This window comes from Acanthopagrus latus, chromosome 16 (genome assembly GCF_904848185.1).
Source record: "Acanthopagrus latus isolate v.2019 chromosome 16, fAcaLat1.1, whole genome shotgun sequence".
NCBI classification, from domain to species: domain Eukaryota; kingdom Metazoa; phylum Chordata; class Actinopteri; order Spariformes; family Sparidae; genus Acanthopagrus; species Acanthopagrus latus.
The window spans coordinates 18525662-18553501 of NC_051054.1; the positions used below are offsets into that span (position 1 = coordinate 18525662).

Genomic DNA, 27840 nt, shown 5'->3' on the forward strand with positions numbered 1-27840 from the left:
GAGTATGATCATCATGAAGATCCAAAACATTCACAAGGCTGATCCTGCCAATTCTAATTACTCTTCTTTTTTAAAAAGTGCAATGTATAGACAGGCTACATGCTGTACATATTGGTCAAAAGTTCATAAAGTGGAAAATAAAGCTCAGTATTAAGGGCCTATGTATATTATATGTAGTTTGTAATTGGTAAGGAATATGGGGAATACAAGTGTATAATATCAAACTGATAAATGTTCAAACATTAAATGGACGTTTTAAATTTAAATGGAATTTTATGCACATTCTCGCATGCTTCTTCTCAGTCCCTCTCTCTCTGCTTACAACTGATAAATTCCACAGACCCCCATTGAAAAATGCTGGTGTTATGTCTGCCGGAACAGCGAGCCCTAAAGCCCAGAAATGAGTTAGCAACTCTGTATTTGGTTGATACCTTTGTCTCAAAGGTAATGGGCTTTTTGAATGGGTTTTTAAGTTGATGCCTGAAATAAGGTCTGAGGATAACACAGGCTTTAAGAGATTTTCACATTTTGTTCTACGACATGGAATATGCCAGTTAACTCTAGGTTTGCATTATAGACCACCTTCAAAAAGGTGGTTGCTCTCACATGGCTAAATAAGACTCGAGAGGTTGTTAGTGACATTAAATGTCTTTATACTGAACTCTGAGACTCATGTACTCGTTAGTCTGTCTTTACAGGTGGACTTTAGTTGCAAACTTTTCTAACTTAGTTGCAAACTATTTGTCACAATCAATGGCTGCAGTTGTCAGTGTTGTGTTTTTTTGTGTGTAACCACAGACGGTATATGGCCCAGTCTTAGCATTTGCTAAGACTTATTCTAGTGTATATGTGTCATTCAGTGCTTCCACTAACTTCGTTTTACTTGTGTGCTCAAAATAAATGACCTTTTCATCCAGATCCAGCATCTTATCCGCTTTTTGGTTCTACCAGAATTTAAGAAGCCTAACACTATTCTAACTATTCTAACATTCCCATTTATAGACTGATTAAGTCATAGTGATGTGTGTATACTATAATGGGGTATGATGCTTAGTGTTGGTTACAATGAAGTCATACGACTTAAGCCTGGTTTGTATATTGCCCAACATTAGCTTTTAACTTCTGGCAAATTACTTTACGCTTCAATAATCATAACAATGGCGTTTAGTGGTGTTCATCTGAAGATTATTTTGCTGGACAAAATATAAGTTAGTATCATAAATTTGTGTTTGGCACAGAGTTTATTCCAAGATATTATTAATCAAAGATCCATTTCAGCAATGCCATAGACTTTATGCTAAGGGAATTAGGGCAATGCTAACTCCCAGACACCTCCCAGACATTCACACAGAGACAGAGGCGGAAAATTGGCATTGGTTGCCCGCATACAAACGGCAGTGTGAATGGGGCTAGTGTAGTAGAACAGCCAATAATTGGCTATAATGTCATAGAGGAAGTGTCCACAGCCCAAGCTTTTAGGACCACATCTCCCAAATGAGGACTCTGCAGGATCCGGACATCGCAAGACTTTTTTCAGAGATTAAGGTACTGAAGGAATAGGTGGACAAGTTGAATGGCAGCGGCTACCTTATTGCTGGCAAGCACCTGCCTGTTAGTCTCTTGCCAGCCCTTGTGATTGGTAATAGCCAGTCACCAGTCAGCTAGCCTCTTGGTAGCTCTCGGGCCTGGTAGGTCCCAGGTGTCTAAACCAAGAAGGAGGCGTCCCCGGACACATCCTGTCTCCCAGACACCTGGCGTTCGGATCTACTGTTCCTCACTGCAGCCCAGCACCCTGGAGCCACGTGTGCCCAGGGTTCCAGCTCCATCGTCAGCAGCCCGGTCGACTTCTGCCACTGCCTCTTGACTCTCTAACTGGCTTCGTTTTCTCTGTCCACCCTAAGGACAAAACACCCAGGCATAAAAAGATTAATGTAGTTCATACTGCTCAGTGCAGCCAGGACCATCTTTGAATGAAGGAGCTGGCCTACGATGCTACATATTGTGGCGGGCGGTTAAGAGGTTGACCAGCAAGCTGGTATTACTGAGGAGTCATGTACTGGTCATCTCCCTCCTGGACTACTGCAACTTGCTCTTGGCTTGACTCCCAGCCTCTGCGTCTAAACTGTTGCAGCTTATCCAGAATGCTGCAGTGCGCCTCATTTTCAATCTACCCAAATTCTCCAATGTGACCCCCTCCTCCGTGACCTGTTGCAGCCTTCATCCAATTCAAGACCATGGTGCTGGCCTTCAAGGCTGTCAACAGAACTGCACCTGTCTACCCCCAAACGCTGTTCAGACCACAGACCCCAGCACTTTTCTCTACTACATCAGCTGGCTGGCTGGTACCACCATCAATGAGAGCAAAAAAAGTCCACTCAGCAAAGTTGTGACTCTTCTCTGTTTTTGCACCTCAGTTGTGGAATGGACTTGCGACCGATCACTCGACATCTTCAGCAAAATTCTTAAGATTCATTTGTTCAAATTTCACCTCGACCCTGTATAGCATGCCTCCCAAGTGTCTGCTGAAGTTAGCATACTAACCAATGCTCCTGTGCAATTTGGAAATTCAGATGTGAAAAAAACAGTCACTTGTGAAACTGTTCAGTTCTCATATGACATTTTTATTTTTTCATTTTTACATGATAGAATTTTAGTTGTTTTTTTTTAGTAGTTTTTTAGTGACGTTTCATGTCAAACTCATGGTGCTGACTCACTTGTATGTATGTGCAAATGTTCTTGGCCAACAAAACTCATTCATGTGTTGTGATTTATCTTTAGGGGTTAATTTATGCCCTATTGCTCTGATTATGATTACGCCTTCAGACACCATTCTGTGTCAACCCTCGTGTTACTTCTCCAGATTTATATTCTTGTAGACATCCTTCCTCTACTGCCAAGACATTAAGGGACTCCCAGTTTATTCCAAACAGTGACAGTCTTTGGAAGAAAACCAAGCAGAGACAGCCGTCTGGGTTTCCCATGTATCTTTTATCCTGGATCAAACAATCAAAACGACAACATGAAGCATTCGGCATTGGCTCTTCTTCTGCTTATTGCTCCCTTTTTGGGAAAGAGCTGAGCATGCCATAATGATTATTCAGACTGCTTCTCTCTGCAGATGTGCTTGAAGTGACATTCTGCTGTCTGCAGGCTGAGTTCAACTCATCTTGCAGCACCTGCTGAGACAGGGATGAATATATTTAGGTGCAAGTGATCCTTGTTGCACACGCTACACTGCAGCTTTTTAGCTCATCATTTCATTTAGCAAGCCGGCAAATTTTTACCTCATCGTCATTATGTCTGTAAATTCCCTGACAGAAAGGAGTATATATTCATCCCTATAACTGTGATGTTCTAGCAATCATCAGTGTGTGTAATGTGTTGGTCATGAGGTCGTGAAAAATCTACCCACCTCACAGCAATGCATATATTTGACTTTTACTTGAGGTATTTTAGGGCTTGAAAGGCTAAAAATGAACTTTCCTCAGCAGGTATCTCATGGGTTTATCTCCTCTACTTATGCTTTTCATTCTGTTGGTAATTGCATTTACCCCCTCAGGTTCCCATCATTCATTCTGGCTTATTAGCTCTCCTGACCCTCTAAGCATTTGCTTGACCTCTTCATCCAGTAAAGGCACTGAATTTTGCATCACTCATCACTTTGACTGCCTGCTGACATGTGACTGGCACTAAACTGAGGAAGTATTCTTAACCCAATTCATGATATTGGAGCAAGATATTTGCAGGCTTTTAACCATTCTTATGTTAATTAAAGGGGCACTATGTAGTTTTGGAGAAGTCAGTATTTGACATTGTTATTATTACTGACAATATTAATGAGATAGTAAAACAAACTCAGAAATATTTTTTCGATAACTGAATAAACAAGCTGTTGTTGGAGGAAAACAGGTCCCCAATCAATGTTTGCAGCTAGACAGGTGGCAGGGTCCAACAACTATAAACAAACAAAACACAAATTGTGTTGTCAGTTTGTTTATTCAGTTTATTCAGTCATGAACACAAATATGGTTTGTTTATTTAGTTTGTGCTTTAAAAAACTCAGTTAATTAAGGTTTCCCTTTCCCTTCTGATTGAGATTTCTGCCCCAAAACTACAAAGTGCACCTTTAATAAAAGTTGACTGCATGTAGGTCACATCTTCGTGTTTAAACAGACTTGTAGTACATGTGATCGGTATAAAACTAACTGCCATTGGCCAGCCCCCCAGAATACACCAAATTAATTGGTGAGTCAATGCCATGAAAAGATGACTGTGTCTTGTGAGAGCAAATTTCAGTTGAACAATGGGCCTATTTAAAGCTGACTGGGAGGCTTGTTGAATGGAGAATTAATGTTCGAATTAATCAGTACCTAGCTTTGCTTTTCTCCCTCTATGATTTAGTATATGCAGGAGCAAACGGGGCAGGGAGTCGTAACTCACAAATTAATCTTTTAAAATCACTCATCGTGCTGGCTAGCCAACTGTAAAGAAATAAGATGATAAGATGTGCTGATATGCAAATGACAAGTTTGTCTCCATCCCTTATCCTTCATAATAGAGCAACACTGCAGTATAGCTGAGTATAACACTTGCCAGTAGGCCTTGTGTTCACACATGTTGGAAGTGAAGCCCAGAGGACATCTCTAATTTGACTGTAATTTTCCACGGGCTCAACACAGATCACACTGCATGCCCCCAGGCACTCGGCAGTAATTTTTCATACACATGTAACACTCTGCTGGACACATGACAGGAACAACACGAAAAAGGACAAAAGAAGACAGTGTAGACAACTGGAATAGCAAGACAAGACTAGACAACTAACAAATAAGTTGGATGTAGAAAAGGCGGAGGAGGGATCGTAAGTAAGTCGTAAGTGTGTACACACTGTATATACTGACCGTAATCTGTATAATCTGTATCTGTGTGTGCGTATATACATACACATATACACACTGTAAATACTTACCGTAATCTACTTATTATTGTAACACCTTGATCAGGCATAACATTATGACCTCCTGCCTAATACTGTGAAGGTTGTGATGAGGGGGTGTACTTGGTACAGGATGGGTGGTGCATGTCAAGTGGCATGAATGCAAACACCCAAGATTTCCCAGCAGAACAACTCATTGTGATGAGATGATCAATGTTATTCACATCACCTGTCAGTGGTTTTAATGGTGTGGCTGATTGGTGTGTGTGTGTGTGTGTGTGTGTGTGTATATATATATATGCAAAACTTTTAGGCAGGTGTGAAAAAAATGCTGTAAACAAAGAATGCTTTCAAAAATCAAACCAAATATTTGGTGTTAATGGTGGTGTATGATCAACCAATTATACCAAATAGGTGAACGGGCAACATTGAGGATAGTATACACAGTGGTCGGCCAAGGAAAAAACACATCAAGCTTATTTCCCTTCGAATTTGTACATTGTCCAGCAGTGCCAGCAGCTCACAACTGACAGAAACAGTGGGACCCAGGTACACCCATCTACTGGCCTAAAAACCATACCTCTGATGTGGAAACAAGGCCAAGCGACTCAACTATGCACAAAAACATAGGAACTAGGGTGCAGAAAAATGGCAGCAGATGCTCTGGACTGATGAGTAAAAACCTGAAATATTTGGCTGTAACAGAGGGCAGTTTGTTCGCTGAAGGGCTGGAGACCCTGTAATGTGGGCTGGTGAAGTGTCCGCTGGGGTCTCCGGTTAGCTCAAGAAGACTGCAGGCAACATGTGGGTTTTTTCTGCACAGCACTTTGTTTTTCCATATACAGACCATACAATTCCAGGTCGCTACTGCACTATTCCTTATGCATACATGCACCGATGAACACAGGCCGAGACCGAGCGCTGCCTGGTTTATCGGGAAACTCGAGGTAAAAGTCTCTCAGCAGCTTATGATTCAGGAATATTCCACGGGCACTTGAGCTGGGAGACATGGATCGCGGGTGAACAGGTAAGGATACAGACAGCCTAAGGCGGAAGGCGGAGGGATTAATTATCCTTTCGACTTCAAAGGGACCAACAAAGCGTGAAGCCAGTTTGCGGGATTCCCCTTGAAGATGGAGGTCATGGGAGGAAAGCCACAACCTTTGTCGTGGTTAATATTGGGGAGCTGGGGTACGGTGACTGTCTATCAGCTGTTGACTTTGTTGGCTGGTGTGGGTATTGGCATTGTGAACAACCCCTCCAAACCTCCTTGCAGTGGGTGATGTGAGTTGTATGTAACAGCGACGTCAATCTCCTGGGCTGAGAGACGAGGCGGTGTATAGCTGTAAGTGGCCATAAACAGGGTCACACCTGTGGCTGAGCTGGACAGTGAATTGTGTGCATATTCGACCCATGGTAGGAAGGAGGACCAGGAAGTGGGATTATGGGCTGTGACGCAGTGAAGGGCAGTCTTTAGGTTTTGTTAGCCCTCTCTGTTTGTCCATTAGACTGAGGATGATGTGAGACTGGAGATGGTGCCTAACACCTTGAAAAAAGTCTGTCAGGCTTGAGATGCAAACTGGGAACCCCAATCAGACACAATGTCAGTGCCAAGACTATGGAGCTGGAAAACATGGGGGGTGAGCAGGTCAGCGGTTTCAGAGACAGATGGGACCACCTTGGAAAAACGGTCCACAATGGTGAGGATGATGGAGTGTCCACCAGAAAGTGGGAGACCAGTAACAATATCCACTGCTATGTGGGACCAGGGACAACTCAGAGCAGGCAGGGATCTGAGGAGGCCAGCGGGAGGATGATAAGACGTCTTGCTCTGTGCACACGGCACACAGGCCGCCACAAACATGATTTCAGTCCCTTGATTGACTGGGCCACCAAAAGTGCTGACAAAGGAACTGCAGTGTTTGCTGAGCTCTGGGTGAGCAGGTGAACCTGGATGAATGTCTCCACTCTAACACCTGGGACTGTAACACCTCCGACACATTAGGTCCACATTAGATGAAAAAGGGGGAATTGCAAAACTTTATATCTTCATGTATGAGCTCCAACTAGCGGTATAAAAATATGTAGAGTTGTCGCAGCATTACAACAGATACGATTCAGGAAGAGGGACCAGCGTCCAGGCAGTTTAGTCTTCTGAGGTAAGAGAGATTCTTATGGTCAGTCCAAATGAGAAACAGCTTCATCGTACATTACAGCCAATGTCACCACTCTGCCAAAAGCTCATGATTGCCAAGATCATGATTTATTTCTGGTGGGGAGAGATGTCAGAAAAAAGGCACTGGGATGAAGCTTGTGAGTTTAAGAGTTGCGCTGGGAGAGGATGGCTCCCATGCAGGAGTCTGAAGTGTCCACCTCCACTGAGGTTACCCCAATTTCCACTGGATACGTCTCCATTGTGCTGAGTCTCTGCCACGCCTGCGGAGCTGATACGTTTCACTTTAGTCAATGTGTTAATCCCCACCAGGTCCGCTGCTCTGCGTATCTGCTCCATCCCAGCTCCGGCAGTCTGGAGCCCTCCGGAGCAGATACGCAGGACTTCTACTTCTGGCATATGCTGGAGCACAACGCAGCAATTCAGTTATATTTAGCATGGAGCAGACAGGAAGTCAAGCGCCGAAATAACACACAACATCCAGTTACTTTTCAAACACCAGCACACGAATCTCAAAAAAGAGAAAAACACAAGCTGTTCTGCTGATCCTTCGGTCAGGAACATTTTGCGTTGTTGTTTTTAATAACGTGGACCTATAACTGCGGTCGTGAGTGATTATGTGATTATCGCGGGAACTCATCGGCCTCACGATGCCAGCTGCCTACCATACTGTGCAGTGGCGGACTCAAACCGCAACCAGTGGGGATTGCCGGTGGACAGCAGGGGAAAACTGGATTGGAGCCGCAACGCAGCAGACCCCTATCCAGTGGAAATTGGGGGTAACTAATCACAGGCTTGTACCTATATAGCCCATGTAGCCAATATTAAAAGGGACCGATACATGTAGATTGCTACAAATTGTTACAATGAGTCCCTTTAATATAAGTGTGCGCTAATGCACAGATGACTCTTCACAAACACAGAGAGACTTGAGTCAATAGGAGGATAAAAACAAAGACACAAACCCACACAAACACAATTGCATGCATAGATTTCTACCTAGCTTACAGCTAATGTCTGCACAGTCGGTACATAGCCTTTGTGTTGGGGCAAATAGGGCATAGACTGAAGTCAGTCAGTATTGAGAATAATATGTGGCAAAACTCGCTGTGTTTGGTAAGTGTGGAAAGTCAAAACGTTGGCCAACTACAGTAAATAATTAATTATTATTAAACAGCAATATCTAGGTCTACTTAAAGTTATCTTAAATTAGCTACAGAATTACTGGTCACACCAGACCAGTAGGCTAGTTTTTTTATGAAAGTCATTCACTGTATTGTGTGTATTTATAGATTTATAAGAGGATTGTGTTATTTCTTATTCTTCCAAAATTGTCATAAAAGCCGACTGAATGTTTTTAATCTTCTTCATAAAATCAGATACTTCCTTCCCCTCTGGTTTCTTTTTTATATGCTACAGAGAAATATTTGTGGATGCCTCAGATGAAAACATTCCCAGCACTGTGAGAGATGCCAAGCTGCAATTTTAAGAGCTGTAAACACAATTATAAATCTGGGGCTCCATCTGTTTTACTTGTAAAAGTTTTTACACCAATAAGTGTACGCTTACTTCTGGTCTAAATATGGGCCTTTTTTCCCTTTTCAAATGTAGTGAAAACTATCAGTAAAGTAACTTTCTAAATGCCCCTCCTCTTAAGTATTTAATCTCTTAGTTTTTGATGAGAAGAATACCACTGGGTGCATTTGCAGTAATGTACTATAAATGATGTACAGTAAAAAGGCTGCAATTCTTCATTGATGAATGGGGAAATTAATTCAACAGAGTGGCTACAGTGTGGCAGCCTCAATTACAATGTTACAACATCAGCCCCATCAGAACCAACAGGCTGTAACTTTATGCTATTACAGCTGCTTACCGAGGGCCCATGTGGTCCTGCATGGCCTGAACCTGCCATCTCTGCAGGTCAGCTCAACTAGCAACTGACTTTTCATTATCGTCTATACATTATCAGCAAGACCCAGGATGTTGCAATACAGTTTTTTTTTTGTTTTTGTTTTTGTTTTGTTTTTTGCGATTCAGGTCACTTTGAAGCATTCCTCAAAACAGGAAGTGAAAAGTAGCAGTGATGATGATTGGTAACACAAGTGAGATGGTGGAATTTTTGAAAACAAATCTGTATTTTCTCAAGTTTGTTTACAGGACAGTGTAATTAGTGATAAGTTACAAAGCCTGTTGGTTAATGAACTAACTAACAAATTGCTGATACATGTTGTAAACAAATTGCTCCTTCACGAATGTCTTTTTTTTCCAGTTGTGAAATGTAAAGCCCTTTCCCCATGTCTCTAAAAGCCACATATTACCCTCAAAATACAGATATATATTTATGCTGCAAATACAATACAATATAAGTGGATCTGGTATGAAGGCATATCACCAGTCACTTCCCATCAGCTCAGTTTCTTTGGATGTAGAAAGTACTAAAGTCAAATTTGCTGCTGAAGGAAGATGATCTCATGAGAAAGAATGACCTTGTGACTTCAACTGGAGATATTCTTTTCATTTCAATCATTGGCAGACGGGTCGAAGATCCTGCATTAAGAAAGCTTTGTCCATTGCTGCAAACCTGGAATTCTGGTGTGATGACGCTTCTCTTAAACAACCGAGCGAAACTCTCACTGATGCAGCACCCAGGCTTGCAGAGTCTGGTCCACTTTGATTCATGCTCTCTGATGTTGTTATTAGGTTGTGACAAATTCCTTATGCATATCTTTTATGTGTGAAATTATTCATTTAGAGGTGCATGGCCCTGAGCATGAATACCTCTAGTTGAGCAAAACCAAACACTCCCTTAGTGCTGGCATCGTATAGATGGATGATGATATAATAGATGATGGTTTGGGTTGTGATCACAGGTATAAAACAAAGATAATAATGTCATGGCTCTTCTCCAGATTACTCAGCAGGGTAGTCTTTTAAATGCAAATATAAATTGCACACTGTTAACTGCATGTACTGTATGAGCTAGAATCATTAAAGAACCAATTTTGAAATAATTCACCACTAGACAGTAATCGATTCATTACATTTCCTCTATTGTTTACAGCACTCTCTTGGTAAAAGGGAAGCTGTATCACAAATAATTAAAGTCTATTGGAGGGACTTTGATCTTGTCTGCACAGCGCCACAGCAGCACCCTGAATATTCCCATTGAGCTTTCGCACATAAAAGGCAGAGAGTCTTTTTACCATTAGCGTGATAGCATCAAGCACTGTCTAAAAAAGACGCTTTCTGTTCCAGCAGGGTGGCAAATTAACATTTCCTTTTATTTGATTGTCAGGTGAAGCAGCAAAGGCCACACAGGTTTTCTCCTTGACTTGGAATCAGGTGATGAGATGTAGTGTGTTTTGCTTGCTTACCAGCTATATAGGCTACATACTTGCTGCAGCTCAAAGTGTCCCAATTCTGATGTTTTTCCTTCATGTGTCCCAGTTTTTATGTTTTCTGATCAGTGTATCAGTATATCAGTATATTGCAAAAAGCTGCACGGAGACACAGTTTTCCCATTACCATCCGGACCACATGGATGTGTGGTGCACAATCACAGCCAGGGTGTGTCATCTCTAGCAGCATGCATATTATGCAATACAGAATTTGTCAGCACTGCTGTGTCTTTGTAACTGCGTGAGAAGATGTGCCAAGTCCAAACTAGAGGATGTACACTATGTGATTTGTGTGAAAAACAAGCAGGAAAGGCTTGGGTTAAAGTAAGGACATATTTTTGTTAATAGAGCCTACCACACTAGCAGCTTACCCGGGTAAAGGTAAGCTGCTAGTGTGGTAGGCTCTATTAACAAAAATATTTCCAAGACCACTTGGACAAACCACACACTCAACTTTATTAACACCCCAAATTTGTCAAGTGCTTAAATCTGCTAATGATTATTTTCATAGCATGGCATATTTTACAATGTTCATATTGATGTTATTTGTACTTTTCTACTCTTTACACCACTTGTTCCTTGTTATGTGGTTCAGGGAATTTCGGTAATTTTAGAGAAATTGTACTTCTATGCTTTGGCTTTTCGACTAAATGTTAATGATTTCCATGTCAATAAAGCTCCTTTGAATACTAAAAAAAATGCTTTGCTATGACAACCACACACCATCCTTGTTATCAAATATAATCATAAATCAACTTAACAATTAACAAATATTATTGATTTACCTATTTTTATGTGTGGTTTGTTCAAGGTGTTGCAGCACCAACTGTCCAAGATGGCTAATTACAACAGGTAGTGACTAGGTTCACAATGACAACGTTAGCATACTGATGGTTCGAGGTGTAATTTGGTATTTCCACCATCTTAGTTTATAGTGTGTTTTCCCCTTAGCCTTAACCCTAAACATGCTAATATTTGCTAAATAGCACTACACACAAAGTACAGGTGATGCTGAGGAGAATGTCATGTTAGAGACATGAGGTCATTTTTGACAAATTCACATTTTAAACTGGTAAGGAACCAACATTCACTGTGAGGGGGACATTATTTACCCAAGTCAAACGTCTTCTTTGGGTATTGTTTGTTTGCTTATTAAGATCCCCATTAGCTCCTGTATTGACACAGAAGCCACTCTTCCTGGGGTCTTTATTATTGTCTTTCACAATATTTCATTAATACAATTAAAATCACTGAAAATGTATTTTATTATCATTGATAAATAATGATTCATAAACTATCAACTATGAATGTTTGTACCAATGTTTGAGTTACAACACAATGTTTACTATATGACTTATAAATAGTAAAAAAAAAAAAGTTGGATAAAGTCAATACTGTAATACAATAATGTGTGACAGAAAAATATGAGATGTTTACAGGAACATCTTAGAGTTAGATTTTTATAATTATAACATAATTAGACAAAATAATTCATAGGAAAAGATTTCAAAAGAAATGTTTACATCTGTAAAGGCAGTAAATACACCTTTTAACCACTGTAACTCCAATTTCATGTATGATTAAGATTTATTTCCTTTTGAAAATATACCCATAAATTTGCCATATGAAAACAATTTTACAACCTTGAACATTTTATCACAACAGGATCACACAAGTTAACACCCAAGTCCCTGCATTACAAAGAATTGCCCTTAATTGGTTTACTGTTTTTTTTCCTAAACATTTAAAACATTTGAAGCAAAAAACAAAAAACAAAAAAACAACAACAACAAAAAAAACCAAACAAACCCAAAAAAAAAAAAAAAGAAAAATAACAAAACATTACAAGATTCCACTACAACTTTCAAATTGCCATCTAATAAATACCCAATGCTCCAGGGAGGAATCCGGACACGCTAGCTTGAATTTATGTGCTCAAAGAAAAATGAGAGAGGGGGAAATTCAACCCAAAAAACTTTGAATCTCAGATTTGTCGCAGCCCAAAGAGGACACTGGCCATTAAATCTTTGCCACTGAGTCTGGCCACCGACTCATTTATGTCACAGGATTTGTCTGGCAGGAATGTCTGCACATGATTTATTATGTTATAAAATAAGTTTAACATGCCATTTCTATAGCTAAAAGCTTTTCCAGAGTAATAACAATACTGACCACTGCTATTTCTCAGGAGAAGTGTTGCTAGAAAGTGAACTCTAAGACAAAGCTCAGACTTCACATTGTAACTACTGTGTGTTTAACATATCCTTGAGGTTAGAAAAATCCCCATATAATGTTGGAGTCATTCCAAGGAGGACCCACGTCAAAATGTATGCAGCATTTCTCTTGAATATAATAACTGTGATTTTGCATACAAACATAGATAATTCTCTGTTTTACTCAACAGTGACAATACTGTCATTACAATGACCAAACAAGAACAAAGGCCTGGAAAAATGCTTTGGACCCTATAATTCGTTTTAGTTGTTCCATCCAACAAGAAAGGCAATGCGTGCACATGCACAAAGAAATGCACGAATGCAACATGCACACACTGATGCACTCACACATACACGCACACACGCACACATGAACACACCTTTCACACTGCAGCTAATATGGGTATTAGACAATTTAGTCCTGACATGTTGCAGTGATGATGGCGCTACTGCCATACGAAGATGTCCCCTGTCACTCCCGGTGGCGCCCTCTGTCACCTTGTTGTCACGGTGAACCAACAACACCATTACTCATCACATCACCACTGAAACACATGCCTAGTGCATCACTACATCACTCCCATATTGATATGTTGGTTATAGTATTATACTCAATGTACTATATGAGAACATTATTTCATATGAACACGTCCACAGTTTCACTTTTATATTCACATGCCCACTTTTTCACTAGATCACTGTCATATTGACACCCACTATATTAGTACATCACTTTCATTTGTCACAAATCCACTGTGTCATAGAAAAAAAAAATAATTCTGCTGATATGTGGGCATTTTGCTGTTTCGACCTTGCTATCGTATGAATCAGTCTGCATCATTTTCAAATCATTTTCATGTTGACCCGTCGTGGGCCACTGCTTTCTGTTGCCTCTGCTGATGCCCCGTTGGATTTGCGAGGGACATACTCAATATCAAAGTTGCTCTTGTGGCGCCCTTTTCCTCGGCTCCAGGCAAACAGAAGCAGGAAGCAGAAGATGACCACACCCAAGAAGGACAGGCAGCCCATGGCTGTAGATATGATGATAGTCTTAATGTCTATAGGGACTGTCATGTTGTACAGTACTGTCCCATTCCCCCATGTGCTGTTAGAGTCTGTCAGATAGTTTGTGCTCCTGTTGATATAGTGTGATCTGTCCCCAATGCCCAGGCTCTTTACAGCTAAAGAGGCTGACAGACTGGCATTGCCAGCAGGGTTACTGGCAATACACAAGTAAACCCCACTGTCATGCAGCTCTGCTGCCTTGATCTCCAGGGTACCGTCTGGTTGGACTTCAACCCTACCACTGCTCTTGGCTGTGATGTAGCGTCTGTGGGGTGTAATCCAGACCACTGAGGGCCGAGGAGCTCCCTCTGCCATGCAGCTCAGGTGGGCAGGCTGACCCTCATCAGCCATTAGCAGCTGGGTAGTGTTGGGTCCAATCCTTGGTTTGGTGCAGGTCATGTACCTTGAAACCAGTGGTTCCTTGAGGTCACGGAGAGTTTTCCCCAAGAGGTGTTCAGGGGCGCTGCACTCTGGCTGGTCATCCACAACCTGCAAAGAAGGTGGCTTGTGGCTACTGAGCAGCCAAAGCAATCTGCAGTCGCACACTAATGGGTTTCCACCCAGACAGAGCCTCTGGAGGCTGTCTGGTGAGGCAAACACTCCCCTCTCCAGAGAGTCCAGACGGTTGTGTGACACATCCAGGAGTTGCAAGGATTTGAGGCCTACAAATGCAAAAGGCTCAATAGAAACTAGATGAGCCCCTTGGAGGCGGAGCTCCACCAGGTGTGGGAGTTGACCCAGCTCTCCCTGATGGATGTGTTGGATGCGGCAGTAGGACAAGTTGAGATGTGTGAGGTAGAGCAGATTGCGCAATGCTGCACCTGGGAACACAGACAGGTTAGTGTTGGTTATGAACAACGTTGTGAGGTTGAGGCCATGCAATGAGTGGGGAGGCAGTGTGTCCAGCCAGGGCCAGTAATCAATATCTAGTCTGCGAAGACGCGATAACCTCTTAAAGGAGAATGGCTTTAAGAAACCAATGCTCAAGTAGCGCATGTGCAGTTCAACCAGGCTGTGCAGATGTCCCAGAGCATCAGTCGGGACCACAGTCAGATTGGAACGTTCCAGGGTTAGACTTTGGAGTCCAAGTAATCCTGTAAAGGCCCGCTGTGAGATGAAAACCAGCTCATTATCACCCACCTCCAGGGATGACAATTTGCGCAGATCTTGAAAGGCATGATCCAGGAGAACCACCAGTCGGTTGTGGCTGAGGTCAAGGCGGGTGAGATTGGAAAGGCCTGACAGCACGCCGGCAGGAACCAGCTGAAGCAAGTTGCTGCGAATGTTGAGTGAGCGCAGAGCAAGCTGAGAACGAAATGAGCCTGGCTCAACCACACTGATGAGGTTGTCGCTAAGGTCCAGGTCCTCCAGCTGCAGGAATGAGGAGAAGTTGTCTGGTGTGATGATGCGTAGCTTGTTCTTGCTGAGGTCCAGGACGCGTGTCTCAATGGGGATGCCTTCAGGGATGGTCGGCAGGCGCTTGCGGTGGCAACTGACGGACTTGCTTTGGGCAGAGCACTCACATCGGGCGGGGCAGCCTAGAGCCGGGCTGACCAGGAGAAGCAGCAAGGCCCCGCCCACGAAGAGGTGGCAGTGGTGCAGGGCTGGGTGTCGCATGTCTCTTTTACCCACGTTGCCCTCTATCATGGCACAGCTTCTTTTCCATACAGAGCACCATCACGAACAAGCCCTGCAAGACACAATACATGGAAGAAGAAAGGTTAGAACACTCTGGACTCAACTCAGCTCAATTTGCACTTCTTTGCCCCCCACCTCACATTTTTCAACCTTTTACACTTCATGTCTCCTAAAACTGCCAAGTCTTTTCTCCCTTAATGAACTGTCTCCTTTCCTTGCAAAGATGGAATTAAACTTAAAGCATGGAGAGAGAAATGCCAGCTGCAGAGAGATGTAATTGTTCATCACTGTGTTAGCACAAAAGGTTGCAGGCTAACTGGGGATGTTTCACGAGGATGTCTCAGCCCAACGGTGAGAAATTACCCTTGTTAAAGTGCAGCATGGCTAAATGCCCATGTGGATTTGTTGCTGCTGCATGTGTGTGACTCTGTGTTTTACATCAGTGATAATGGTGTGTATGTATGTGTCTGTGTTTGAGTGGGTGGGGTGCTGAATGGACTAAGTGGCAAGCGTTCAAAATTAAAATACAAACCCAATATGAAATGAAATGGCAGCTTGTGTTTGCTTCTATAAGTGAATCCACAGAGTTTGCAGCCGTGTCTGCCAGGTGCATAAACCCAGTGGGATGAATGTAAACTTAATAATGGTTAATAAGTAATCATCACAGTGACTCATCTCACTGGCTCATTGTTTGCTTTCAGACTGAATAGACTGTGTTTCTATATTCATCACGAACCTGCTTTGTGCATTTTTTATACAGGTGCATCTCTTGCATAATTAATAAACATTACAATTATAGATTTTTATAAAAATGTATATCTATATACATATATTTTTATATGAGCAAAATTAATCCGTCTTTTTTTTTTTAGGTTTGCTTGATTGAGTTTTGCTTTCCTTCTGTGTATTTATTTCACATTTTACTTATTTACTCAGTTAAAGTGGCTCCAGTTCCCAGACCTATAGGGTAGTTCTACGGGAAGAGAAGATAACAGCAAAGTAATGAGTTGAAGGATGCAGAGTTGAGCTGTAAAACATTATGTTCTCTGAGAGCCATACGTCTTCACGCAGACCTGGAGAGAAAAACCCCTTCAAGCAGCCACAGGTTGTTGAATTGACAGATGCTAAGTAGACAGAGAGGGTGACCATAATTGCCTTCCTACCAGCAGTATCGTCATTCTGCCCGTGGCTATCTTTGCCAATTAGGTGTGCAAAACGTGTGATACATCTGTCAGTGGTGAAAATTTGAATGAAAAGTATAACGCGAGAAAAGAAAATGGCGAGATGGTGCCTTTAAGAAAGCGTTTGACTGCGTACAGAGTTCTTGTCAATCACGGCAAAGGAAATCCTGCAGAGGAAAGCAGACGATAAGCACACAGGCAGTAACATACCTTACTTTGATAGTGAAGTGAGTGACATTCAGAAAATAGTGGAGATGAGGCAGAAGGAGCCAGAGAGCACACACACATGCACTCACTCCTCTCACACTCCCCCCCCACCAGCTCAGCAGCTGCACTGCTCACATCTCCACATCGCTCCCTCTTCTTTCTATCACTGTTTTTTATCTCCCCGTCTTCCTGTTCACACGTCTTCCACCGAACTCCTTCCCTCTCCTCAGTCCTGTCTGGCCTGGCAAAAGCCCCAGTCCGTTCATCAGTCCCTGCAGGCTGGGGTTTTTATTGATCGCAGCGCAGAAACATCAGATGCCAGGAATGTAGCCTTTAACAAAGAGCAGGCCGTTGCCACGGCAACTACAAACCCTTACTCCTATCTGCTCTGTTTAGTCTGCCATCAAATTAATGAGAAAAGGAAGAAATACATTAAGGAGGCCGATTTTTTTCATATTCCTTTAGTCCTTGCGTTGAGAGAACACACAAATTGAATACATTGCTGGAAATCCCATTTCAGCGGTATAGCGGAGCCTAGTTTAAGGTGTTTCCAATCTGTCAATCTGGCTGCCTCGCTATTTGTCAACCTGTCTTGTTGCCCATCCATCTGGTGCTCTGGTGACTATCTCTGTCTGTCTACCTTATTATCCGTCCACAAGCCTATCTCTGTTTTTGTGCATTCATCAGTTTGCCTTTACCTATCAGCCCCTCTTCCTCGCTGTCTCTCTGTTTAATAATCACTGTCCAGTTGTGTGTTGCTGCAGTGGGGGAACTGGTCTGGTGTGATCTACTGAAGAGGTGTGTCAGGGAGCCGGAGCCGCTCAGAGCGTTGGCTCACACACAAAAACACGGCAGCCTCGTAAGATATTTAAGCATGCATCAGATGATGCAGACCTGATTTTTGCTTCCACTGGAGTGACAAACAGATTCAGCTTCTCTGAAAGGGAACGGATAAAAATCAGAATTTTCAACTATGAATACATTACAATTTAACGAAAATTCTCTGTATTTTAAAGCTGTGATCCTCCAATAAAATCTGCCATGTTTACATTAAATGTCATAAATCAAAATCTGTCCAGATCCAGGTTTCACCATGCAGACTTTGACAAAATAAAGATGACTCCTCAAAGACTGTAAAAGACTCTCCTCGAATGAAAATACTAATTCAGTGCTTGTACAAGTGCACCTTAAAAAATAAAAAAAGTAAAATGATGTAGCTGTGATTCTACTGATGACCCGTTGTCTGTGTGATGTCTCAATCATGTCTAAGCCCTCTGTCCTGCAACTGATTTTTGATGCCTTTCAGATGGGTTTCTTCCACCAAAGAGTGACTGAAAATAGTTCAGATATCTGTTTATATGGCAGAATGTGGTTTATATAAGAACATACAATTATGGGGAAACAAATATCCAAGAAAAAGCAGCTCTACAATGTCAGAAAATCCCTGAAGTGAGTCGCATCTTAGCATCACCAAATCGCTTTTTCAAACTGTGGCAGGATTCAAAGAACTAAGCGATGTCAGTACTGAAATTGTGGCTTCTGCAGGTCAGATTTTCTTTTTTATTGCTTGGCACCTGGCCAGAATTAGCTGGAGCTTATAAACTAGTTTAGGAGCTTGTTTGGATGAGGACACAGCTTTTCCAGCAAAATAAAGCTCAAGCTTTTCAGATTTTCTGGCAATGGCAGATGGTGGAGGGAGTGAAAGGCAGATGGGGTAAAGAATCGCTTCCAACATGTTAAGGAGGAAAAACTGGAGGCTTCTGGCTCTATGGGAAATGTGGTCCCCAAATGAATGTACAAGTAACAAGAAACATTCAAATGATAATTTAATTGATGTGAGCTCATTAAACTAGACTGTCACATCTAAGTTGAACTTATATGACCGTTTCCAGCTGCACCATTATTTTATATCATCAAGGAAGACCAAGAGTGTAATGTGAAAAGCGTTGCTCAGTGTGTTAGCCTACAGATAGCTGTGTCCCTGTCTGACTCGTCACATGCAGACTGTCGGTATGAGCATGCCAGTGGATGCCTATTTCGAGAGGCATTTTCCTTCTTTCTGTTATTTGTGTGTAATTAATGTAAACAACCTCCGAACTAACAACCAACACACTGAAAACAGCAAGTTACTCTGACAGTCCTCTTTGGTTCTCCCATGCATAACCAATGTCAGAGTTAAAGAGCAAGACAGTTCAAGCGCAGTGACTGGGGTTTATAGATTGGTCAGACAAACAGAAAACTTTCACCCAAGAGACACTGACTTGTCTAAACTTGCATTATTGAATTTACACAGGTGACATTTAACTGATAATCTTTTCCTAAACATAACCAAACCCCTTCCTCTGCATGTTTATTTTTGATAACATGTAAAAATGATAATGGATCTGCTCTCTACAGATGTTAAAAATATAGTATGTAAACCTTCTGCTTTGAAATGTCTAAAATATTTTTGTTGAGCTGTGTTTGAACGTTATCCTTAATGTTTAAACCATTGTTTAAACCTGGAGAAAATTCTCAAATTTACTTAAGGTAACATTTCATTTAGTTGTCTGTCACTTTGCACTTAGAAATTTGCACTTTGGCTTAGAAATTAAAAACCTTTCCTCGTCCGTGAATATTCCTGCCTGAGTTACATAGACAGAATACAACAACTCCTACACTTCATTTGTCCTTCATTTTGCTTTGACTGAGAGATCCCTAGGAGCAGAAACTAAATACTTTAAAAGGAAGGCATTTAAAAGGAAGGCTTTGTGTATCACTAGCAAGCCATATTGGACTTTGGTGTTCGTAAGCGTTAAGTGCCATGTTATTTGTATGCTGATTGTTGAGACCAGGTTGTTGTTTCCAGTCACAGGAGGCAGCTGTTTTAGTGAACAATTTCTGATGAACCCGCTATGAACTACCTGCCCAGCACCAAAAAGCAAACCACTAACGCATCTTAAGAGCCAGAACAGAGCTAGAAGAAAAGTAATTATTGTACCTTTTTTTGTTGCAAGTTATATGGAAACACAACTCCAAAATCACATATTGACTTTATAAGGCTTCAATATAATAACTGTATATATTATGTAAAAAGTTTAATGCAAATTCAGATAAAGAGTTGAAGGTCTGTAAGGCACATCACTGGCATAAGACTCAATATCCCCAATGGCCTCCCTATGTACATCTATATCTCTTGATAGCCTGACCCAGGCTGACCTAGGTGGCAAACATTCAGTACTCTAGTGGGCATTACTTGAGTCCCTTAGAGCCCAGTCATATTTATAGAAACTCTTGGGCCCAACTGTGTCACTGGCAGAAGTGAAAACATACAAGATCCCTAAGAATTCTGGGTAAATGTAAATGGTGAGGGGGTCATTGCGAAGGGCAGCCTACAGGGTTGAGCGTTTTGGGATTTGGTTCTGAATTGGATTAGAGTCACTGAAACTGTGGAAAATCTGACAGCTGAAAAAGGAGCTGTAGGGTGATGCATGAGTCACTGTGAGAATGAGAGTGAAAGAGAGAAGAGGAAAAATATAGAGATGGCAGTGTATAAGATAAAGCAGAGAAACAAGAAGAACTGAGGAATGCCTTGCTTATGAGATTACATGAAAAAAAAAACTTTGTTCGCCTGAATGAACTGTGATTTCTAATGTGATTTTAATTTAGTAAAGCTTGAGAAACTGATTACAGCTCTTCCAGGAGATATCTGTAATGCTCAAGCAATGCTCGGCGCACGTGTTGACTTTAATCTTTGGGCTGATCTGTCAGCACCATTAAATCCCTGTTCATTATGACACAACTTTCCAAATATGTGTCATTTGGAGAAGAGCAAATGCGTTTTAGACTGTGAAGGACTTAACTGGACTGTTCCGATGAATATTTAAACTACTCTGAATTACAGCACTGATTGACACTAAATTATTTATGAATTCATAACCTGTGTTATTGATGGAAATGTGTGCCAGACACTTTTCTTTTTGCACTTTAGGTGTCCATTATATCAATGGATTGTACTAAAGTACTTTAAAGGTGCATTATGTAGTTTTGGGGAAGAAATAGAAATATCTTCATTGAGCAATTTTTGCGCTGAGCCAAACCATAAATAAAGAAACTCTCTTCATGACTGAATCAACTGAGTAAAGAAACTGACCTTAAACAACAACACATTTCAGTCTGTTTCACTTTGTTCATATTTGATGGACCCTGCCACCTTTCTAGCTGCAAACAGTGTAGTGGGGATCTTATTTTCTGAAAACAGCTTGCTCATTCAGTTGTGGAAAAAAAAATTCTAAGTTTGTATTATTACATCATTAATATTGTGAATATAAAAAAAAAATCTGGAATTGACTTTCTTCCCAGCTACTAAAGAAATTGGCACAGTTATCTCAATATGTGTGTTTAGAGGGGTATAGCATTAAAGGTATGGCTTGTTTCGGCTTGCTGTATGTAATAATCTTGTCTTCCTTTCTGGCTCACAGCCTTGCAAACATGAGGCTTTGAAATCTTTTGCACGGCTGCTATTATTTGAAAAGAAACCATTATTATTTTCCCTCAACGTCAGTCTAATTCAGTTTACTCCCTCGACAACAAGTTTAATACACATTTTGTACTTGTTTTCTCATTTTAACGAAACATGTATTTCTTTTAATTTCTCATCTGTCACTTTGGATCACAAGAGTCATGAAACTTATCTGGTAATCACTCTTCCCATTGTTTTCCCATGAAATATTAAACATCTGCCTGACTGTTCCCTCCATACTTGTTTCCATATATAATAGTCGCATGAATAATGGAATTATCTCACATGAGGGAGTTCACATGTTGGCAATTACTGCCGCGCTGTGACCGCATGACATGACACACCCCGCATGATAATTGACCTGAAAGGACACGCCATTAAACCCATCGGCCTTTTTATGACTTCTTGTTGATGCAATAACAAACATGCGTGCAACATTACTTTTTTTTTTTTTTTTTACTACACACTGGCAGTGTTTTACATTGAGTTGTATGCTAGTTATATGAAGGAACTTGTCGTGATGCAGTGAATTAACAAAACATGAGGGACACATCTTGTAATCATCAAGCTGTTTGACAAACAAATAAAAAATCCAGAGAATGTAGCGGAAGAGAAGGAGTGGAGCTGCAGGACTTTGAGAAAATTTAATGTAGAAGCACCGAATTGCACTCTGATACTTTGTACTGTCAGTGTAGTCCCAGCTCAGCTTGATGATACAGTAATTCACTGTGCATTCAACACAAATACAAACAAGCCAAATGCACTTTCTATTCTGGGAAGTATGGCACTCTGCACACCCACTGACCACCCTGCAGAGTGCAAAATATCAGAAGAGTTCTCAGGATTCAGTTGGGATTTCAGAAGCTGAACCATGTTCTTCTTGGCTAATAAGTGCTTGTGCATTCAAACTCTACTAATTAAACAGCTCCTTTCTGCACCACTGGCCATGTTTCCTCTGAAGCGGTGCCTTGTTTAGCCATCAACGCCTCATCCTGCCATCCACCATGTGGCTTGTTGTATGGCTTCCGTGTTGTGGGCTCACAAAGCATGTTCTTTACCCTTCAGTCTCTGAATTTAGATAAAGTCCGGTTAATACTTAGTCACCATTTGCTCATACTGATAGATGGCTGCAGTTGAAAATTAGCCTGTATGACTAAATCTGGCACATTTACATGATAGAATTTGGTGCTTATGTTAAATAATGTGTATTTAAATAAAACAAACCAAAATAAGTGAATGAGTAAATACAAAAAAATAAAAAAAAAAATAAAAAAAAAACAGAGGGAGGGACGGCCTTGTGCCTCTGAGCTACAGCCCCTTGAGCTGTAAAAGCTAAAGTGTGCAAACACTGTGTAACAGAAGGGTCCATGCTGTGGATATGAATAATGAATATAATAATTGTTACCTAGATATGATGGCAAATTTACACATTGTATAATGTAAGAATAAGCTCTCTGGTCACTGTTGATCAGACTTGGTAACATTTCTCCATCACTTCTAACACAGCACATGTCTGAAGCTAATGCTGTCATATTAACCATGCAGCGGAATGGTTAAGGTTACAAATGGACAGAGAGAAATTAATTCATGTTTGCCTTATTAGGATCACTGTAAAACAAACAAATGTTAAAAAAACAATAATAACCACATTTCAATATCCTCTCCAACCACATGCACTCACAATATATTAGAGGAGCATTGGCAAATAATGTAAGAGTAGCAAATTAATGGTGCTTCAGTTTTTATTATTTATATTATTAAAATTAGTCTTGAATAGCTCTATAGTCCAACAGTAATCACTGTTATATAATGTTTGTTCAATAACTCATGTCTCTCCTCCCCCTGTTCATGCAGTACAAGAGAAAATGTGTTTTTTGGTATCCTGCCCATTTTATCAAATCAGGACAGAGAACTCAATAAAAAGGCGGTCCAGTCTGCTCAGGCAACGCACAGATTGCAGGATCCCATGCTGTTTGGTGATTACAGTTCTGTGTTAATGTGGTGACGTAGCAAGGAGGGAGGGGATCAGAATGTTATTGTCTTTTGGGAATTTGCAATTGTGTTTTCCAACTTGTATTTTCTAGTCAAACTCCCAACTCGTCAAATAATGAAGCTTTTGGGAAACCAAGAGCGTCATTACTTAATTGCTTATTGAACTTTTCTTACAAATAGCACCTATAAATCAACTAAGAATTTTAATTATACTGATTTTTTTAGTGGTTTGGGCTCAAGGTTACTACTGAATTGTCTTAGGTTTTTAATTATATCTACTCAATTGTCATATGCCATCGTACAATTGTGTACAAAGTGTAAATGAGAGTGAACATCAGGTAGATTCAATCACAACTACAAATGGATGCCAATGTTGCTCTGCTATATGTGTAAATGACCCCCTAACTATGAGGTGATAACATGTTGATGTGGGGTTAAGAGCTTTGATGATTAAATCTCAAAAGCATGTTAAACACAGTATCATTTAAACAGCAGAATGAGTTGAAATCCAACTGCAATGCAGCCTTTTAAGAGAACAGAAAACCTGCATCAGGCATCAAATATCACACAAGCACTGTGGCTCTTTCTTTGCTGGAGTGACACCTCTGTGTGGATGACAAAAAGCCATTAGTTTCTGCTTTTGACAACAACAAAAACTTCAGTGAAACGTTAAGGCTAGCTTTTGAGTTACAAATTTACAGTATGAATAAAACAGCTTTAATTGATAAACCATAAGAACAATTGTGAATATTGAGCCTGCACATTTTAACATCATTATAATAACGTTAATTAATAACGTTTTTTTTTTTCTTTTTTGCTGCAGATGCTCTGCAACATTCCTCCTGCAGCTAAAGGACAAAAAAAGGGAAATTAAATCTCTTCCTCATTAATTAATTAACTAGTTAAAAGCTAAAGTATTAGCTACTCTCCAAATGATTTCACTGGATTTCTTTCCCCACAAACACTAACGTGCATTCACTCTGCACTCTCCATATTAGGTTTCTGTCTAATTTTAGTCTCCTGAGGTGGAACTCATCCATTTTTCATGGTATATGCATACCACCGACTCACAGGCCCTTTCCCCATTCACCAAAATGAGATTTGTCTTTGCATATTACACCTGATTTTCCTGCACCCATTCTAATAATATTATATCCTGCAAACAAGTTCCATATAATGGGTTTTTCAAACTGCATTATTGTTCAGTTTCAAGTTCAGCAGTTTTTAGGAGTGCCATCCAAGGCTTACTACAGCTGGGGTAGGGGTTAGCCCACATACAAGGTGGTACTTACTGGAAGAAAATTACACGCATTGTAACACGCAATTTTCTCTTCGAATAGGTGAGAGAGCTCCTGTAGCTGCCTTCAGAATTTTCTCTTGCAGCTTAAACCAAGGCATAATATTAAAGAGTTCTTTAAAAGGGCACGTGTAACTTACATCTCTTCCTTACCTCTACATATACCGAGGGAAAAGGAGCCCTGGTGTAAGACAGTCTCCGGTTATTAACATTTTTATGTATGCCACAGAACTCAGGGGACGCATTTGTACTGTCGTAGTAGGGGCCTGTTGCAATCATATGGTGCCTACATCGATCCCATGTATTGATTAAAGTCTGTCCTTGATTTTAAGATTCAACAGACGCTTCTCTGGATTTAAGAGGAAATGAGAACAATGGAAAGTACTTTCATTTAAAAACAGCAAGTAAGCTCATAAATAAGGCAGTTTTACTTACTTTAGGAAGTGAAGGGTAAATGACTCACCAACTCTTGTGTCTGTGTTGTGTTTGTAAGAATGGAAGCTTTCATAAGAGTCAGTGCGACCGGATTCAATTATTGAGAAAAATGACAGGCGAGTATAATATTACAGATAGCATGTTGAAAGGAATCAAAGTTGAATCCATCATCTAAAACTTGATTCCAGCCTATATGTATTGGCACAACCATATTGCCAGAAATGATGTAGGCAATGTACGTTTGTTTCTGCTAACCATGGATATGTTGAAACTGTCCTCTGTTGCAAGTTTACATTTCTTTAGGTTAACATTTCAGTTTTATCTTGTGACAAACTCCTTTTTTTGTTGCAAAAATCAGTTAGAAAGATGATGTTCTTGTTTACTGGTTTTGTTTGCCTCAAACATGGCTGGCGATGTCCCAACTTCCCATCAAAAACATCCATCTTTTGTTGCCACAAATATCTACTGGTGTCAGTTTTTTATTAGTTGAAATGCTGTGGTCCCTTATCAAAAATAGCAGGAGCTTCCCACTTACAAACCTGGCAGCTTTCTTGCCTTAAACTCCATCACCATTTCCTCCACTTCCAGATATGAATGTCAGGTAATAAACATGTGACACTTATAGTATAAATGTAATTATGGTACATAGGCCTATGTCATGTAAAAATGTGAATGTACAAGTGATTTGCAGAAATGTTAACTGTCAGTATGTTTTCCTAGCGACTGGATGGATTCAGGCATTGGTAGCCTACAATGTTAGTTGCTGGTGTCCAAAACAGTCATTTGTTTTAACAGTAAAGGGATTAAAGGGATGGTAGAACATTTTAGCTAAAATCTCTATATCACTTTGTTTCCAAGAGTTAGATGAGACAAGTGATGCAAACTATGGAGCCCAGTCTTGCTTTTTTTCACGCTGATCTTAATATGCTTTCTTTTCACTGTTTGGTGTTGTGTCTGGGGAGCCTGTACACAGCCCTATCGTTTACAGTAGGGATCAGCTGTTGGCCGATGTCCCCCGCAAGCTGAAGAGGAGGAGATGCAAGTGCTGTGCCGGAGCTGCTTGCCGTAGCAGGAGGAGACGCCACAGACCCGTCCTCCCTTCTGTCATCATGGGGAATGTGATGGAGGTGAACAAGGCTATGGGTTCAGACGGTATCAGCTCCAGGCTCCTCAAGTCCTGTGCAGACCAGCTGTGCAGGGTTGTGTAGTACATCCCAAACCACACAGTCATCTACAAAAGATCTCTGACACTGCTATCGCAGGCCTCATCAGAGACGGGGGACAACAGAACATACAGAGAGCTCATTAAGGACTTTGTAGACTGGTGCCAGCAGAACCACCTCCAGCTCAACGCTGGGAAGACCAAAGAGCTGGTGGTGGATTTCTGCAGGCACAAACAACCCTGCACACAGGTGAACATCCTGGGAACGGACATTGACATGGTGACATCTTATGGGAGTGCACCTGAACAATAAACTGGACTGGACTGATCACACTGCAGCAACAAACAAGAAAAGTCAGAGCAGACTCCATCTGCAGAGGAAGCTCAGGTCCTTTGGAGTGCAAGAGGCACTCCTGATTTCTTTCTATGACTCTACGTGGTTGCATCAGCCATTTTCTATGGAGTAGTCTGCTGGAGCAGCAGCATCTCGGCAGCAGACAGGAGGAGACTTGAGAAACTTATCAAGAAGGTCAGCTCCACCCTGGGATGCCCTCTTGACTCAGTGCAGGTGGTGGGAGAGAGCAGGATGATGGACAAGCTGTCATCACTGCTGGTGCAGGAGTCCCGCCCCCTGCAGGTCACGTTCACAGCCCTGGGCAGCTCCTTCAGCAACAGACTGTTTCACCCCAACTGTGTAAAGGAGACGTACCGCAGGTCTTTCCTTCCCGCTGCTGTCAGACTCTACAACCAGCACTGCTGCCGGTAGCATACACAACTCAATTCTAATTTTTAGTTTGCACTCTCTGGTCAATTTTTATAAATACAATAAATGTTAATTATTATTTGCTTTCTGTGTGAATTACACAGTTTACTCCAGCGGTGCTTCGCTCTGTGTGAACGACCAACAGCGGAGAATTGGCGAACCACCGCTGTGGTGTTAATGCAGCGTCTCTGTGTGAAAGGGGCTACTTATAGCTCTCAGGGCGAGATCTGGACTGGAAGTTGTGTCACGATTCTGCCTTCTCACACCGCGAGACAGGTTTGTGGATCTGAGTGTCGAGATTTCAGTTTTGATACGTGTATGGTTACAGCCCTATTAATTATATTGTTTGCTTTTTCACTATCATTATTGTTTTTTTTGTTGTTGTTTTTTTTTTTTTAAATACTACTGTCCTTTGGCTGCTGTGGCAAACACATTTCCCAGTTTGGGGGACAATAAAGAAATACTGATTCTAATATATCCAGGAGCCAGGAGATTTTTAACATTGCTACTTAGGTTAGCATGAGGAATGAGCGCAGGAGGAAACAGCTAGCTTTGATCTGGCCATAGTTAAAAAACTGAACAGCGTAACAGCTACTCTAAAGTTCACTAATCAACACCATCTATCTTGTTCGTTTACATTAATCGTGGGAGCTTATGTGCCAAACTATTTCTGTTGGTAATTCCTGAAGTCTTGGTGTCAGCAAGAGGTTGCTGTGGCAGTCATACATGAGAGACACAAGTAGGTCACTGCTTTCATCCAAAAATGCTCCAGCACAAAATCAATAGTCGTTTTTTCACTTTAGTTTTTATATGAATCAAAATCAGTGAGATATTGTATGTAAAGGTAGATGGTCTGGTGGATTTTCACCTGAT

General features: G+C 41.2%; 1 protein-coding gene across 3 annotated transcripts in view; it reads right to left on the bottom strand.

The window, feature by feature from the left end:
• Positions 1 to 12073: 12073 nt before the first annotated feature.
• lingo2b (leucine rich repeat and Ig domain containing 2b) overlaps positions 12074 to 27840 on the bottom strand; it is a 34725-nt gene continuing 18958 nt past the window's right edge. Inside the window, exons 1-2 of one of the 3 annotated variants that reach the window (XM_037072722.1) lie at positions 16826 to 17550; positions 12074 to 15481 (exon numbers count right to left, since the gene is read on the bottom strand). In XM_037072722.1, the coding sequence (XP_036928617.1) occupies positions 13570 to 15438 (1869 nt within the window). In that variant the 5' untranslated portion in view covers positions 15439 to 15481; positions 16826 to 17550 and the 3' untranslated portion in view covers positions 12074 to 13569. Of the gene's footprint in view, positions 15482 to 16820; positions 17551 to 27840 lie in introns of those variants that run through there. The other 2 variants (XM_037072721.1, XM_037072720.1) reach the window with 2 other exon arrangements.